At 38.7% G+C, this 17,466-nt stretch overlaps 1 protein-coding gene across 2 annotated transcripts in view; it reads left to right on the forward strand.

Moving 5' to 3' along the window:
• The first annotated feature begins 349 nt into the window (after window positions 1–349).
• map2k3 (mitogen-activated protein kinase kinase 3) overlaps window positions 350–17,466 on the forward strand; it is a 90,970-nt gene continuing 73,853 nt past the window's right edge. Inside the window, exon 1 of one of the 2 annotated variants that reach the window (XM_033040854.1) lies at window positions 350–466. In XM_033040854.1, coding sequence (XP_032896745.1) covers window positions 451–466 — 16 coding nt within the window. In that variant the 5' untranslated portion in view covers window positions 350–450. Of the gene's footprint in view, window positions 467–17,072; window positions 17,435–17,466 lie in introns of those variants that run through there. The other variant, XM_033040852.1, reaches the window with a different exon arrangement.

Consider the following 17,466-nt stretch of genomic DNA (forward strand, 5'->3'; position numbering starts at 1 on the left):
CTCCCCCCCCACTCCCTCTGCTCCCCCCCCACTCCCTCTGCTCCTCCCCCACTCCCTCTGCCCCCCCCCCCCACTCCCTCTGCTCTCCCACTCCCTCTGCGCCCCGCTCCCTCTGCCACCACTCCCCGTGCTTCCATTACCCGCTCCCTCTGCTCCCTGCCCCCCCACTCCCTCTGCCCCCCACTCCCTCTGCTCCCCACTTCCCACGCCTCCACTACCGGCACCCTGCCTCCCCCCCCCGCTCCCTCTGCCCCCACTACCCGCTTCCACTGCACCCACTACCCGCTTCCACTGCACCCACTCCCTCTTCCCCCAGCCCCCCTGCTCTCATTCCCTCTGCTCCCCGCTTCCTCTTCCCCCACTCCCCACCTATGTTTGCGAACTCAGCCAGACACACACTCATGAATCCTGACGCTGCTCGCAGCTGGTGAATAACTTGCAGCGCTTATCATGTCTCTTTCCAAAGGTAAGTTTGAGGCTCTCAGTACTTGATTCTGATTTGTGTTGGAAGGAACTGTAGTTGCTGGTTTACACCGAAGGTAGACACTAAATGCTGGAGTAACTCAGCGGGACAGATGCTGCCTGACCCGCTGAGTTATTCCAACTTTTTGTGTCTATCTTGATTCTGATTTACTCATTATAGAATAACTATTTGCAAATCATGTTTCTTATCCCATTATACTTAATATATCTTTTACCTTATTTTCCAGTTGCCTTTTACCGTGCTCATCGGTGCAGCTTAAAATGTAATATATGTATGTTGTAAAATGGCATTAATTTTATTTGAATTTTCAGACTATTGCTTCATATGTAATTAATATTTTTCACTCAATTGTGGCTCTGGTGGGTTTGATTGCTCGCTATTACATAAGATCTGAAGGAGGTAATTAATATACAAAGTAGGTTATTAAAGTAAGCATGGAAGGCCTCGTTATCGGGAAACTGTTTATGTGCTTTTTAAACGTTAATATCAAAGTTTAATATCAAAGTATTAGGCAACAACAGCTCGATCTGAGAAAGCAAATCAATGATGTAATGCATAGAATACTGCTTGATCTTGCAACCAGAACATCACCAGCATTGTCTCTAAGGTCACTTACTGCTATGCTTTGTGGATTACAAATGGTCGGATGGGAGGAAATGTATTTCAGTTGGATCATCCTGGAGGCTCCTTGTATCCTGTTGTGACTTGCTTTTTTGTGTTATGTGCTGTCACCATGGCCGTGAGTCACCAGTGAGTGTAATGTTGCTGAGTGAAGTTGATGACTCATGGTCGATGAATGCATGGTGACAGTTACGGAAAGGTGCCCACAAGTTTGAACTCTGATTAAATATGTGATTGGAGCTTGGAATATTTCCTGTGGAATGTTTGGATTGTAGTCGGTAGGTATTTTACCATATGACTTTAAAAAATAAAAATAAAAAACATCCCTTGGAAAATTTAAATAAAATAGTCTGCAAATAGAATTGGAAATAAAGTCAGAAAATACTCGAAACACTCAACTGGTCAGGCAGTAACTGTGGAGAAAGAATCAAGAGTTAAGGTTTCATTATGTAGACCCTTTGTCAGAAGTGGAAGATAATCAGAACACGTTAATTCAGGTCGATGAAAGGTCATTAATCTGAAATAGTAACTTTGTTTCTCTCCAAAGATACTGTTAGATCTGCTGAATGTTTCAGATTTCCTGTGTTTGCTAATTTTGTTTCCCTTAATTGGGGTTAGATCTTCAATGGGTATATTTGCTTGTTTGTCAAACGCAAACCTTCATAGGTTGTTTTTACTTGTTGTGTACTGATTTTTTTACAATTTTACCTACAATTGTTTTTACTTGTTCAAGAAATGGTTGACAGATTATTTCATAAATACATTTTGGATAGAACTGTGCTGGATTGAGTAATGAAAATCCCAATCTTGTAGAAACACAAAGTTCATTTTTTGTACTCTGAGAAAGCACTTCTCAGAAAGTAACCATACTCATCACAAGTAACTTTTGGTGAAGATTGTTTTGACCTGAAGTTTTAACTCTGTTTCTCTCACCACCTGCTGAGTGCTTCCAGCTTTTTTTAAATTTAAGTGTCTGTAATTTTTTGATTTTTCAATTGCCGCTGGTTAACCGTTTTGGAATTACCAAGGCAGACCACTGCCATCTATAGTTGTTGCTGCAGCAGGTGACTCTGAAGAGAGACCTTTGCAGATGGTTAGTCTTGCCCTTGTGAGTAGCTACCTCAGTCTGGAGTTGCTAATGGGGGGGGGGGGGGGGCTCTAGTGGCGCCAGCACATACAAATCTACTCCTGGTACAATCCAATTTTAGCACATTCTTATCTACAACACAAGAATTGGAATTATAAGAAAACAATTCTTGTTCCTACTCTGCTGTTTATGACAGGTGCTTCAGTGCCACTTTGCTGTACTACCATGTCTTTCCCTAATATATTAAAAATGTTTAAATTGTCTTGAATGTACTAATTGACTGAGCCGTCACGTTCCTCTCCAGTTCTGAATACCAGACTTGTCATCTGCTGTGTGTTTTGGGGGAGTGAGGGAAGTGAGAGGATGGGTGGAGTTTCTTCTAGTCTTAGCTACTCAGGATAGAGAGTAGAACTCTCTGTGTTAAGACTGAGATCCTTTCTTCCAGGCAGCTCAGCTGGGGAAACATTACATGCAAGAATCTGTTTTGGTTTACTATTGTCATGTGTACCAAGGTATAGTGAAAAGCTTCCTTTTCAATGCTATCCAGTCAGATCAGATAATACCATACATAAATACAATCACGTCAAACTCAAGTACAATAGGCAGGGCAAATGGGAAGGTACAGAGTGCAGAATATAGCTCTCCGCATTGTTGAACATCAGTTCCATATTCAAAATTCAATGTCTGCAATGTGGTAGAGCTGACTCGGACAGCATCCTTGTTTATGTAAAGACTGTTCAGAAGCCTGCTAACAGTGGGGAATAAGCTGTTCCTGAGCCTGGTGGTACGCACTTTCAAGCTCCTGTATCTTTTGCATTTTCAATTTTCCAAGCCGTACCCATTATACTTTGTCCTCAATTGCTTCTCTTTAGACTCCTCTCTCTTCCAAAACTCCATTATACAGTGCACTCTGAAAAACTCAATACTCCACACCTACTGGATTTTTTGGACCTGACCAAGAACAATGCATCAGATTAAAATTGAATCATCTTCCATAAGTCTCAGTCCTGCCCAATTCTAGCATCCTATTCTGTGCCCTATTATCACATAATAACAAATAAAAATGTGTCATCCGCCACTGTTGTCAGGCTAAATGACCTGTATATCCCTGTTTCCTCCCCCCCCAGTAAGATTACATTTACTATCTGTGGTAAACATTCTTTGGTATTTAGAATTTTGGAAGGTATATCCACAAAATCATTTATCACCGCTTTCAACCCCCTAGAAGTTGTATCACCAAGTGCTGTGGATACATTGACTTTCAATCTCAATCATTTCTACATTGCAAATTTACCAGTGCTATAATTCCTTATTTACACAAGCCAGTTGTCCACTTTCCAGGTGGTTTAATGTGTTTTCTTCCTAGAACACACACAATTATTTCCTCAACTTTTCTGCCTTTTCCTTATGTTTCCGTTGGTCGTGTTTGGTGGGCTAAGCCATTTCTGAGGATGTCTAACAGTCAACTACATTCAGGCTGTGGCTTGAAATCTCACATGGAGCTGAGTTGGTTAAGATGTCAGGTAGGTTCCTCCAATTTAAGCCTGGTAGTTTGGGATCTGGGAGTCTATGGTGCCCATCCTCTGTTGGGTAGCTCCTATTTTCACAATTTTTCATAGTGTTTATTATCATTCCTGCTCTGCTTTCTTCTCCACTTAATTCTTGTTACTTGTATTAATTGCTATCCAGATCAAGCATTCAACCACCCTTCATCTTTAAGGAACTGCAATTTATCATTGCTCGAAATTCCTCTCCCTACACTTCCAGTTGATCATGTTTCTATAAGACATAGGAGCAGAATTAGGCCATTTGGTGCATCGAGTCCACTTTGTGTTTCCTGACACCTGATGTCTAAACAGCATCCCTCCAACTTCACCTTTCTATCATACATTATTCATTCAACTATGTGCGCGATTGAATATCGTAGCCGGGTATCGGGCACAAAACTGGTGCAGACCCTTTGCAGTGTTGTTTCAACATGCCATTTTGGTCGCCAAAGAACTTTATACCCAAGTCATTGTTGTGTTCAAAGATGAGACGATTAAGTTCTATTCTAGGCGCCCGTGTGCATAATCCACACTGGACTCTGGTGCATTTTGGCAGCACCTTATTGCAGGATGCCAGATTGACCATCTGGATTATCTTTACGTGTGCATGGAGGCTCCAAACTTTGGCCGTATTATTCTGACCATACTATGGTGTTTGACTCTTCATGGAGTTCAGAGGCAGAGCAGCAACTTCCTGTAATTTCCAAGTAGTTATTCTTAGAAATCTGACTGCCAGACCTGTGTAAGGTTAAATCTGGGGAAGGTTCAAAAACTCTATTGGAGTGTGGCAGGTTCAATATGATAGTTTACAATTTTTGAATTGAGTTAATTTAAGATCAGGAACTTAAAACATTTAAATATATTTATCTATTAAATGTTAATATTTTTTATTGCACTCTAATACCTAAATATTATAAGTTTTGATGTTTGCAAATAATGGAAAAGATTCTCAGGCATTCAATTCCAATATTTTTCAGTCAGTTTAGGAATGTGGATTTACCAGGTATTGAAGCTCTGTTGTGAGTGGGCCTTGTTATTTTTGATCACAAAATGGTAAGACCCATGGAGTTCAGTAATTAACAGACTGTTTTGTGGGACCGATCCTCAACCCAAGCTTTCATAGAGAGAGTAGCACAGTTGCTTGCTGCTCACAGAGATAGGCAAACAATACACAGGCCAGAATAGAAAGGGAAAATGTTGGGAATATTTGGCAGGTCAAGTTGCATCCGTGGGAGGAGAAACACCGTTAACATTTCAGTTCAACCTGAGCCTTAAACTCTATTTCTTTCCCCATTGACAAGGTCAGATCTGCTGAATATTTTCAGCATTATTTTTTGTTTCTATTTTAGATTTTCAGCATCTGCAATTTGTTCTTTGATTTCCAACACTTGGGTCAGATATTACACACCACTGCTGCGGTATGATACAGAAGGGTAATTGTCAGAGTCGCCATCTTATGGAAGCATATTGTTCATAGGATCTGTTTGTCCTGATGAGAAGATGTAAAAGATCACAAATCGTTACCATAGGAAAAGAGCAGAGGAATGTGTCCTGATATATAAGCAAATATTTATCTCTTAACTTCCATCGCTTAGAAAAAAAACCTAATTGATCTGGTAATTACTATGGTTCTGTATGTGAGAGTTGCCATTGCATCAAATGATTGCCATTTCTTTCAGCCTTGCATTCATGACTCCACCAACATAATGAAATTAGCTGCCAAGTGCATTAGCTGCAGCAAATCCCAACATTTTCTTGTCATGCATTATAGTCAAGCAGCATGGCAGCAATTCAAGCGTCTTGCATTGCTGCTCTGACAAAGATTAGATAATTGAGCAAAAACCATTGAGGGAAGCAATATGTTATCTATATGGCTGAATACTACAGGGACTGAACCATTGAAAGGGACTTTAATTTTACTGACACCCAATAGACTGCTTGTGAAACTGCCATCTGCTCCATCTTCCTGTATTGTTGATTGAAGCTATAATGGGAACATAGGGTTGCTTCACTGCTTAAGAGGCAAACATTTAAACTTTCTTTCCTGGCTATGTTATTCTTGGTTTTTAGCACTTGTGTTGCCAGGTAACACAACACAGCTTACAATTTCTATTGATTAAAAGCTCTTTGCAGCTCCTGGTAATTTGAGACTTGCATCTTACACCTCCTGAGTATACAATTAAATAGGAATGGTTTAAAACACCATGTTTATAGATAGCTGTAATAAAAATCATGACACCAAAGTTCAATTGCTTGAATGAACAATATCTGCTTGGAAATATTGCAAATAATATTAATCCAAAACATTTTACTCCCTCTTTTTCTAATATTACCAGGACTTTGCTTTTTGTTACAGAGCAAGGAGGAGGAGACTGAACAGCAAAGAATCACTGTAACCAAGCAGTGTCACAAATCTATAGAGCAACTCACAAATCTACCAAGTGAGGAAGAGCTGAACTGATCCAATTCTGAATGTCTAAAGGACTTCAGATAAACAGAAACACAGGCGGTATTAGAAATGCTTATCAGTTCAATCATCATCTGTACAGTGGGAAACAGAGATACCATTTCAGACTTATGACTTTCATTGATGCAAGATCATTAGCCTGAAGCATTGCATCTGTTTCTCCCTCCATTGATGATGTCTCATCACCCACATATCTCCTGCAATTTGTTTTAAATTTAGATTTTCTGATTTGTTTTAATGCTTTTTGGAGTTCATGTTGTCTGGACATTCTCAAGTATACTGTCCACATTACTGGGCAATTATGGTGATTTTTTTAGCATACAATCACAGATTAGTGAAGAAGGGGGTAATTTGACCCACCATCTGCATCAATTCCTTTGAAATTCATTTCAGTTAGTTTTCAAGTCTTGTATCTATTTATGACAGGTACATTAAAAGGAAATGCTTAGAGGGATAGGAACCAAACAGTCAAATGGGACTAACTCAAGTTGACAATGTGGTTAGCATGGACTTCATTAAAATATTTTTTGAGGAGGCCAGAAAATCAAAAAGGCTAATGGATTGCTGGCATTTTCTTTCAGTATAGGAGTTATGCTACAGGCACAAAAACTCTGGTTAGACTGGATCTTGAGTACTGTCGTCTCTTCTGGACTGCACACCTTAGGAAGGATACATTGACCTTGAAGGGAGCAACACAGCAACTTATCGGAAAGATAACTCTATTCCATGAATTGTAATGCAAGGAAAGGCAATATAAGTAATTATTTTCCAAGGAATTTAGATTATTTGACATAATTAAGCGAAGGAAAAGGATAGATGGAGGGAAAAGTTCTACTAGTTAGAGATGGTCTGAAAAGACTAGAGTTGGGCCATCCAGTCAAGAACTGTTGATGGATGTTAACAACATAATATAGACATTTGGAATTCTTCAAGTGATAAATCTGGGTTCAATGCAATTCTATCGGTTCCTGCTAAAATCTGTTAATACGAGTCAAAATATTAAAGAGTGTACAGAAGCTGAAAAGATAGATGTATTGAGTCATGTCATTGTTTAGCCATTATTTATTGGATGGTGGAATAGGCTCGTGAGTTTAAATGGCTCATTCCCCTTCTCATTGTTTGCCCTGTGGTGAACTGTTTTGCTTTCAATACACATTAATTACAGATGTTAATTTAATAAAAAACAACAGGAAGTGAGGAAGGTAGCAGGATGTATTCAATTTTCTTTGTCTGGTAATGTGAGAATGGGGCCTCTTAGCCCATTACTCAAGTGAAATCAGCTTGTTTTTGGATAACCTGGAATGAAATTGGTAGATGAGTTATATTGATGACATTCTCCCTAACAGCATTTGCAATAGATGAATTTTAACCTTTGTGTTCAAGTAATTTACATTTGCCAACATTAAGTATTTTTAAAGTTATTTTTATTTTCCGTTTCTTTCAAATTCTGTTCTTCGATGAAATATAGGCCTTGCATACAAAGATAGATAACTCTTATTTGTTTTTAGAGTGGAGGAAAGAATGGTTTGTGACTTTGTTGGCTTGCTCATTGATTCATGTACATTCATATCTTAAAATTAGAAACAAATTTAATTTGAAACCTACTGATTTTCTCCCTTTTTTTTGTTTAACAACCACTTTTGAGCGATTGATTTAAATGTGTGTCTTTCTAGCATTTATTTTAGATAGCATTCTCTGTCGGATTTTGAGGAGTGGGGCTGTAACCTCTATGAGAGACATTTAAAAGTAGTATCAATAGTTGAATGATTCTAAGCGTATGGACGAAGTGGGATTAAATGGCTATGATTATGATTGTAAAATATCTCTTTAAAGCCTATATATTTGACAAAGCTTTTGGTCATCTAACTTATCCTCATGTGACTTAGGATGTTTCTGCTTTGTTAAAGATCTTTCTTGGTATGATGTGGAATCTTAGAACATAGAACTGTAGAGCACAGGAACAGGCCTTTCAGCCCACAATGCTGACAAGATGTCATACCAATTTCTGCACCTGCATATAATCCATTTCCCTCCATTACCTGCATATTGCTGTGCCTATCCAAAAGCCTCTTAAATGTTCATTTTGTATCTGCCTCCACCACCACACCTGATAGCACATTCAAGACACCCACCCTGACCTATGTAAAGACAAAAAATGGCCCACACATCTTGTGGCTGCTGTTCCAGGTGATAGGAAAAAAGTAGAAAGTGTCTTAGCACATATGCAAAAGAAGATAATACAAATGGCAATAATGATGTCTAGAATAAAAATGGTGATACTCAGCGATCAAAGATAAATCTTGACTGAAATCCACTGTTCTTTTGCATATTATCATAAAGGAATGTTTTGTGTAACTGAGAGTGAACATGATCTCAGTTTAATAGTTTAGATACAGGACATTACCTTGAACTGTGCAGCAAGTACTCGGTCATGCAGTTTTACAACTGTGTGGATCGTGTATCAAAATTCTGAAGTGGGTCCTGATCCAACAAGTTTCTGCTTTAGAGGTGAGTGGGCTACTACCTGAACTGTGGTGAAAGTAGTTGGTTCTATCCCATTGCTTTGTAACAAGATCTCCATTCAACACACAAGTTTTGTCTTTAATGGTAAACATGTGCTCATTAGATATAGAATACTTATTAAGTCTTTGGTGTGAGAAACTGGTGAGGTTTGCAATAACTATTACACTGTTCAGTGGCTGATTACACAATGAAGCGAGGCTTTGTGTGTTGGTGAACTGCGTTAAGTTGAAAGCTGATGCAGAAATGGTAATTTGGATAATTTTGTATTCCCTACAAACCTAGCCTTGCATTTTATATTTATTTTATTTGAATAAACAAGGACAGTTTGTTTTACTAGTAAATGTGCATTACCATGGGATTAATTCAGAGGCCCATAGCACAATACTGTGAGATACCACATCTTCAGTCCAAATGTTTTCATTGTGGGGGGTGTGGTGGTGGTGGTGGTGGTTGGGTTCTGTGATCCAGTGGCATAGAATTCCATGTAGAAACTGTAAGCTGTAACCTTTGTTCTTGGTTGTGAGTATTCCTAAATGGATGCGCAGTCTGCAAGGACTGCAGATGATTGGGAGTGGTTCTAATGCACTCCCGCACACCTTCAGATTCAGAGACAGTTTCTTTCCAGCTGTTATCGGGCAACTGAACTATCCTACCAACAACTAGAGAGCAGTCCTGTGCTACAATCTATATCATTGGAGACCCTCAGACTATCTTCGATTGGACTTTACTGGTCTTTACTTTGCACTAAACGTTATTCACGCTATTCCCTTTCATGTGTTTGTACACTGTGGATGGCTCGATTGTAATCATGCATTGTCTTTCCGCTGACTGGTTAGCACGCAACAAAAGATTTTCACTGTACCTCGGTAATGTGACAATAAACTAAACTAAACAAATGGGCACCCTAATGAGTGCAGTAGTGGAGTTCAAATGAGTTTTGGTTAAAAACATCAGAATGTGAGCAGGAATGAGCCATGAGGTCCCTTCAGCTTTTCTGTCATTCAGTACAATTGTTTCCATCAGATCTTACCTTCAACTATTTTTCTGCCTGCTCCCTACGATCCTTGATTCCCTGAGAACCCCAAAATCTGTATATCTCAGCCTTGAATATTTTCAATAACTTGGCCTCCACAGCTCTGTGGATATTAACTTCCAAAGATTCTAACTGAGAGAAGAAATTACCTTTCATCTGTGTCTTAAAGGAAAGCGATGGCCTGAAGTTCCATCTTTTCCCCCACAAGGGGAAACATCCCCATAGCAGCTGTTAAGCTTCCTCAGAAACTTGCATGTTTAATGAAAATTATTTCTTGTTCTTCTAATTCAAATGACCATAGCACTGGTTCCCAACCTCCGGCTGCAGCCCAAAATTGGGCGATGAAGGACTGACATGTGAGGGGATCCAAAATCTGTGTTTTAAATCATGTAAAATTCTGCCGAAAGTCCTCAACACGTTTGATGCACTGCCTTGCAGCTGTTGTGCATGTTTCAGCATGCAAGGGAGAGGCGGGTAGACCAGGAGGCGCATTCGATGTCATCGCAATATTAATTGAGTCTACGAGTGACTTAACTGATTGCATCCACGTGTTTCTAAGACAATGGACAGAATTATTTCCCCTTGGAAAACATTCAACTCGTTTGGAGCTCAGAATTGTCCACTTCCTTGTTTTTGTATTTGTTTTTTGAAAATTTAGGGTGAAAAAAGCCTGCCACGTGTCTAAATATTGGACTTTCATGCAGGCAGGTATTTTTTATGCCATGTTTTTGGCTTCCAAGGGATAATTGGGTAAAACGAAAATGCTTATTTGATACTTTAATGTTACGTTCATCAACTTAATTTTGAATTTTATTTTGAACTTTAATTTGTTTTTAATGATTATATTTGATTTTCATTTAACATTTTAATTTTGTGATCAATAGGCTGCAGAACCAAACTAAAATGTTTTGAAAGCCCGATTCATCTTGACAGAATGTTCTGTTCATTTGCCATGCTGCTTTAAAATAAGGGCCATAAATTCAAATGTTTCAGTCTTGGATGAAACGATTGGGAGCCACTGGAGTATAGGCTCAACTTGCCAAATCTTTCCTTGTAACACAACCCATTCATCCCAATAATCGGTACAGGGAAACCTTTCTGAACTCTCCAATGCAAGGATATCCTTACTTAAATATGGAGATTAAAATTGTATGCTATAATCCAGCTGTGGTCTCTCAAATGTCTTGTGTAGTTCTCTCCACTTTTTATACTCCAAATTTCTTTAGCATAGGGCAACATTCCATTTTCCCAATTACTTGCGAAACCTGTGTGCTAGCTTGTGTTTCATCTACGCCAATATCCTTTCCATGACAACATTCTGGTCTGTCTCTGTCTATAATAGCCATTATTTGGCATTGCCTCCTACTAAAATGGAAAACGTCACATTTCTCCACGATATACATGACTGCAAAATTTTGCCAATTTGCTTAACCTATCCGTACCTCTTTGGAAACATTGCACCTTCCTCACCATTTGCTTTCCCATATCTTTGCGTAGTTTAAGAATTAGGATGTAATGGGATCTGTTCCTTTCATTTAAAACTCATTTACTTATAGCTGAGGCCCCAACATTGATCCCTCTGGCATCGCCTTAATTATAACATTTCATATTAAATCACACTTTCTATTTGTTAGCCAATATCTGCCCCTGCTTGTACATTACCTGTAGTTACATGTCACTTCTCTAAAAGTCTTATGGAAGTCCAAATACAATATATTTGCAGGTTACCCTTTATCCATTCTGCCAGTTGTATCCTCAAAGTTTAAAAAAATATATATATTTTAAAATAAAACTGGTTAGCTTTTTCCTTGTTTTATGATTTACTCAATGCCTCCTGCTATTCCCCTAATGATGGATTCCAGATAGACACAAAATGCTGGAGTAACTCAGTGGGATAGGTAGCATCTCTGGAGAGGAATAGGTGACTTTTTGGGTCGAGACCCTTCTTCGGAGATGCTGCCTGTCCTGCTGAGTTACTCCAGCATTTTATGTCTATCTTCGATTTAAGCCAGCATCTGGAGTTCATTCCTACACATGAGTTTTAGAAGATCAGAACTAATGCACACATTTTCACTAAGACGCGAGGATGCAGAACATCATGTCCCAGGAAGTTGTTGGCCTTCAGTCCGATTCAAAATTGCATTTGCAACTTATTTGGCATTGTATATTTTTCCATGCAAGAATGTGCAATGTACTTCCGTCCAAGGTTGGATTTGGAAATAGTTGGTAGCCAGAAGTTCCAAGTTTACCTGGGGGTTGTACCAGAGGTCTGCACTTTTGGGGTGATCGTTTGGATTTAAATTACGATTGTGACAGTGGGGTACCTGTCTGTCAGCATATTATAGTTCATGAGAGGCAGGATGATCTTTTGACTTGGGAAATTACAATTTCTGCTCTGCACACTACTAAATGCAGGCTAGGGTGATTAAATGCAGGGCTGGAGTGCACGTCCTTCATCTGCAAAACCATGGTACAATGTAGTTAATGTTATACATTTATTTTTAATGTAATTGAAGCTCATGTCATTTTGGGAAAAAATGTACAATTTAACCAGGAGCTCTGTTGAACTGTTGCAATGAAACCTGGAGTTGGAAGTGAAAAATATCAATGTGAAATAAAATCATAGTGAAGTGCTGAAAATGCATGAGGAGTAATTTATTAATATTCCAAATGGGGGTGTTCCCAGAACAATTTGAAAGAAGGCACTGCCCCAAAAGTTTGATGGTTATGTCTTATTGGTCAACCTGTGCATCTCTGGCATTTATTCTTTTTGATTTCCTGTTAAGACAAACACTGTTCAAGCCGAGACAAGGCATTTGTTCTCCCCTATTAAGGTGTAAGGATTAAGTTGTCTTAAGTCATTATTGCATAGGCTGGAAATAGTTTTTTACCTTTGGTTGTTGGAACATTTACTTCAATATTTATATCGAATATATATTCTAATATTCAAATATTCTAATTATTAGAATAAATTAACTTTACTGTGCTACTTTAAATATCATTGGTAAATATTGAGTTTGACTAGAAGATCTCTAGCTAGATTCCAAGACTACTGTGAGTTAGTCTTGCGAAGGTGATTGAAGGAATAATGAGGTTAACAGAGGTTAGTTGGGGCCTGTGGCTCAGATCATGGAGTCTGGAGATGGAAGATTGGGATGTAGGGCAGGTTATGGAGGGAGTTGCAATGCAGATATGAGTGAGTGCAAAATGATTTAAAAGCAAGAATAGAGTTCAGTTCACTGGGCACTGAATCCAGTTTGGCTTGAATGCCAAGTGATTCTTGTCACTGGGATAGTTTGGTTCAAGCTCCCTTGAAATGAATAGAGGAGTTTCATACAAGTTATAACATTACCCCGTGTGCCCATGAAGCAAGCGCGTATCAGCCACACAAAGCTAACGTGAAAAATCCAATTTAGTTACCGGAGTGGCACAAAACAGCCTTGGAACATTAGTTATCACTCACAGCCTGGTTGTTGATTAGTTTCCAACCAGATCTGGCAGTGTCATGGGTTAGGATGGCTTTGGGGGGGATTAAAGAAGGTTGGGGCTTGGATTAAGCTGAACTGGCACTATAAATATCAATGTTCATAGAGAGTCATAGAAAGAGACTGTACAGAAACAGGTTCTTGTTATGTTAAACACATTAATCCCAGTTGCCATTTATTACTTCCAGATTATACTATTCACTTACAACACTAGGGGACAATTTACAACGGCCCATTAATCTACCAAGTAACACTTCTTTGGTACGTGGGAGGAAATTGGAGCACCCAGGAAAAACCCGCCTGGTCACAGAGAACATGCAAACTCCATACAGACAGTAGCAGGGCTCAGGATTGAAATTGAGTCACTAGCGTTGCAAGCCAGCAGCTCTATTAATTGTGCCACTGGGAATATGATAATATAAATACTCCCTGAATTTTTAGTGGTAGCTTTCAAAATTGATTTGCTGGACCAAATACCTCCATGTAAAGCTGCTGCTCTGGCAGCAGCAGGGCTAGTACAGGAAGTGTGAGCGTGTTGTGAAACAACGAAAGGAGGAACTTGCATTTAGGTAATATCTTTCATGTGCTGTGCCTCTCGAATGTGTCCAGATGTGGTGACCATTTTCTGAGGTTAATGGCGCATCACTTGGATTGGGGTAATTTTGCTTCATTTTCATACATTTGATAGAAAAGTTGGTACCATAATTATTGAAAAAAAGCTGTAAACCATAACCACTTATATGGCATCTGATCATGTCTCTGAAGTACCTTAAATGTGTAACGTTTTTTTTTTTTTTTATATTTTATTTTATTAGAAGTAAGTAGTCATATGGCACCAAAGTGCCTAATATATATTTTCATAATACATTTTATGTACAATTTTTTTTTTTGTTACACTGAAAAAAGATTAGAATAAGAAAAGGAAGTTAGATAGTAAAGGATAGAAAGATGTGAAATATATAGTGTGTGAAAAAAGAAAACGAGTAAATGAAGAAAGTTGAGAGAGAGAATAGAGAAAAGAAAATAAAATAAAAAAAGAAAAGGAGATCATTATTTATAATCTTGACCAACCCTCGTCCAGTCCTGAAACAGTTATTTTTTACAATTGTGTTGCACCATATGATTCCAAAAAAACGACGAATGGAGACCAACTCGTTATGAATTGGTCTGATTTATCCATTAGGAGGAATCGCATTTCCTCAAGATGAGCGGTGTCCAACATACTTGCAATCCACATTTTAAGCGTTGGTATTGATGTACCCTTCCAAAATTTAAGAATTAATTTTTTTGCTATTATTAAACCATAGTTAAGGAATAGATTTTGAGATGTGTTCAATTTATTCCCATCTTCCATTACGCCAAATATAATCATTTCAGTATTAGGTTCCATTCTTGTCTTGAATAATTTTGTAAATATTTCAAAAATATCATTCCAAAATCTATAAAGTTTTATGCAGGAAACTAAGGAGTGTGTTATAGTTGCCTTTTGGGCTAGACATTTATCACAAGTGGCGGATATATTTGGATAAAATTTGTTCAATCTTGTTTTTGAATACTTAACAAATTGAAGCAGTCAATCTGCAAAATAAGCCTTGAAATGAATTATCAATTTTTACTGATATTGTTTATGGAAAGTGAGAGAATATTGAGCTGGATCTCAAAATAACTCCCTAATTGGTTGCAATTTGTGGGGAAAGATCTTTAATGTTTCACAGAACAGTTCAACATGCAAAATCCTGTTTTAACAGCGTTTCCAACAGTGTTAAACAAGGCATCATTTTCTAATACTTCATTAGATGAATGCTTATTAACGCTTGTCAGTGCTGCAATGTAGATGCATGGTTAGGGTGTTATTGATCTTGTTGCCTCAAATTACTTTAGTTAACTGTGCTGTGTTGATTGCAGTTTTAAAGGCTTTGGGTTAAGTTGTGGTCAGAAAATCTTACTTGCCAGAAAGATGGTTGAAATGTAAGTTCTTGAGATGCGGTCTATCATCTGAAGCTTTGTGACACTTCCAATTGATTAGCTTGTCAAATCAAAAGGCAGATCTTTGTATTTTACTTGGTGCAGAACAATTATTCTGAAATTAATACTTTGGGAAAATGTAATCGGTGTCAAATTATGTAAAAATAAATCTGTTAAGCAGGTGACATTAACCCTTTGCTGAAACGTAAATACACATACCTGAAGAACTGCATAATTTTACCACCCTTTTTTCCATCCACAATTTTTTAGTATATACATATTAAGATATTAGTAGCAGATGCCTGCAGAGCCTGAGGCAAATCTAAATTAATTTGCAAGTGGTTGGAATTCTTTATATGGGGGGTGAACTGATGTTAAAATCAACCTGCATATCAGAAAATATGTTGACTAGTACAGTTGGTATGCAGGTTTGGACCTGTGCCAAGATAATGATCTTGGGACTTGCCATGTCTTCCAAGGCAGGGATTATGCAAGCAGGTTCAGGCTGATCCTTCTGCAAAAGATAGTGAGCCACTCGCAAGCTTCAAAATAAGTCTGGAGAAAAACTAAGCTGAAAATTGTGATGATATCTGCTCGCGCCCTATACTTTCTCTGTGCAGATTGAGGACTATCCACTGATCGTGCTCTCACTGTACTTGTACTATGGTGTTGCCATTGCACTGGTTATTTGTTTCTAGCCTGACAGCAGAGAGGATGGGGAGAACAGTGTTCAGTTGCAAATTAGAAGTGTGTGGCTTGCTTTTATGGCTAGTTTGGCTCCTGCAGAGCAATGGATGGCCAATAAATTAGGGGCTTAAGTTACACTTTTGGTTCTGACAGAAATTCTCAGATCTCATAATTAAACAACAGCAGGTCCTGGAGGTTCATGGAGCGATCAAGCTCGAAGAACAAGTGGCAAGGAGTGTTTTTATGTAGCAAGCTGCTGTGACCTGTGATAAATTATTTTCAAATGGGAATTGAATCAATATATGAAAAAAGAGAAGACTGAGGTTATTGGAAGAAGCAGGGAAGTGGGAGTAAATTTTGTCTCTTGAGAGCTAACACAAACGTGATGGGGCCAGATGGTCTCCACCTGTTTCTAGAGGAATGAATGATCAGCAACCGTTCTTTAATAAAATTTGCTGCTCCAGGGAAGGAGGCTAACTGCAATTGTGTGCAGAGACATTGGGAGAGGCTGAGTTATAGCATTAGGCTGGATAGGCTGGGACTTTTTTTCTTTACGGTGTAGGAGGCTGAGGGGTGACCTTATTGAGGTATATGAGATCATGGATAAAATGACACTCAGTCTTTTTCCTGAGGTATAGGATTTGAAAATGTGTGTGGTTAATATTTTACATTGCAACATTTTTTTATAATGACCTTTGGGTTTATTAAAGGGATTAGGATGAGGGGGTAGAAATTTAAGAGCGACCTCGAGCAACGTTTTCACTGAGACGGTGGTCAAAATCTGGAATGAGTTACCAAAGCCTGCAAAAGAAGCTGATACTTATGACTTTTAAAAGGAATTTGGACAGACATACAGATAGGAAACATTTAGAAGGATATGGGCCAAATTACAGGCAAATGGAACTAGTCTAGATTTCCAACGGTTGGTTTGGACAAGATGGACTGAAGGGCCTGTTTCTGTGCTGTATAGCTCTATGACTCTGACAGTTTTAGTAAAGCATTTATTCAGAGTCTGGCTATAAATGAGATTTTTTTTTTTTGATTTAATAAAAATAGTCAATCTTTTTTAAAAAGTAAGAAACACTTACGTAAAAATAACAATCACTTTTTAGACAAGGGCGTGTTTAAAATATACCTCTGTAGCCTCTGTTTCTGGCAGTTTTCCAACTTCCTGTGTGATGTCATGGTCAAGATTGGCTTATAGCTGCAGCGCTTACTCTGCGTATGGCAGCTAAGTTGAAAGGAAGAACTGAAGCCAATGCATTTGAGAAGCAGAAGGGTGGGGGACAGTGTGGTGTTTTAACATAAGCAAATTGCCATTAGCTGGTGCCAGGCAGCGGAAAGAAGAAAAGAGAAGGAACAAGCGTCCCGAGGGGAAGTCTGCAACAGAGAATTGTGTGCAGCAGTGTGCATGCAGGTTTGCAGAGTGGGGCCCAGAGAGTGCAACAAGGTCTTTGAGCTTTTTTAATGAGACTTCCCCTAAAGGCACGTCACGCCTCAGCTGCAGTTCTGGGAACTCATGGACAGGAGACGAGGTAAGCTTTGCAGTTTGCTCGAGTCTTACTTG

This window comes from Amblyraja radiata, chromosome 22 (genome assembly GCF_010909765.2).
Source record: "Amblyraja radiata isolate CabotCenter1 chromosome 22, sAmbRad1.1.pri, whole genome shotgun sequence".
Classification (NCBI taxonomy): Eukaryota; Metazoa; Chordata; class Chondrichthyes; order Rajiformes; family Rajidae; genus Amblyraja; species Amblyraja radiata.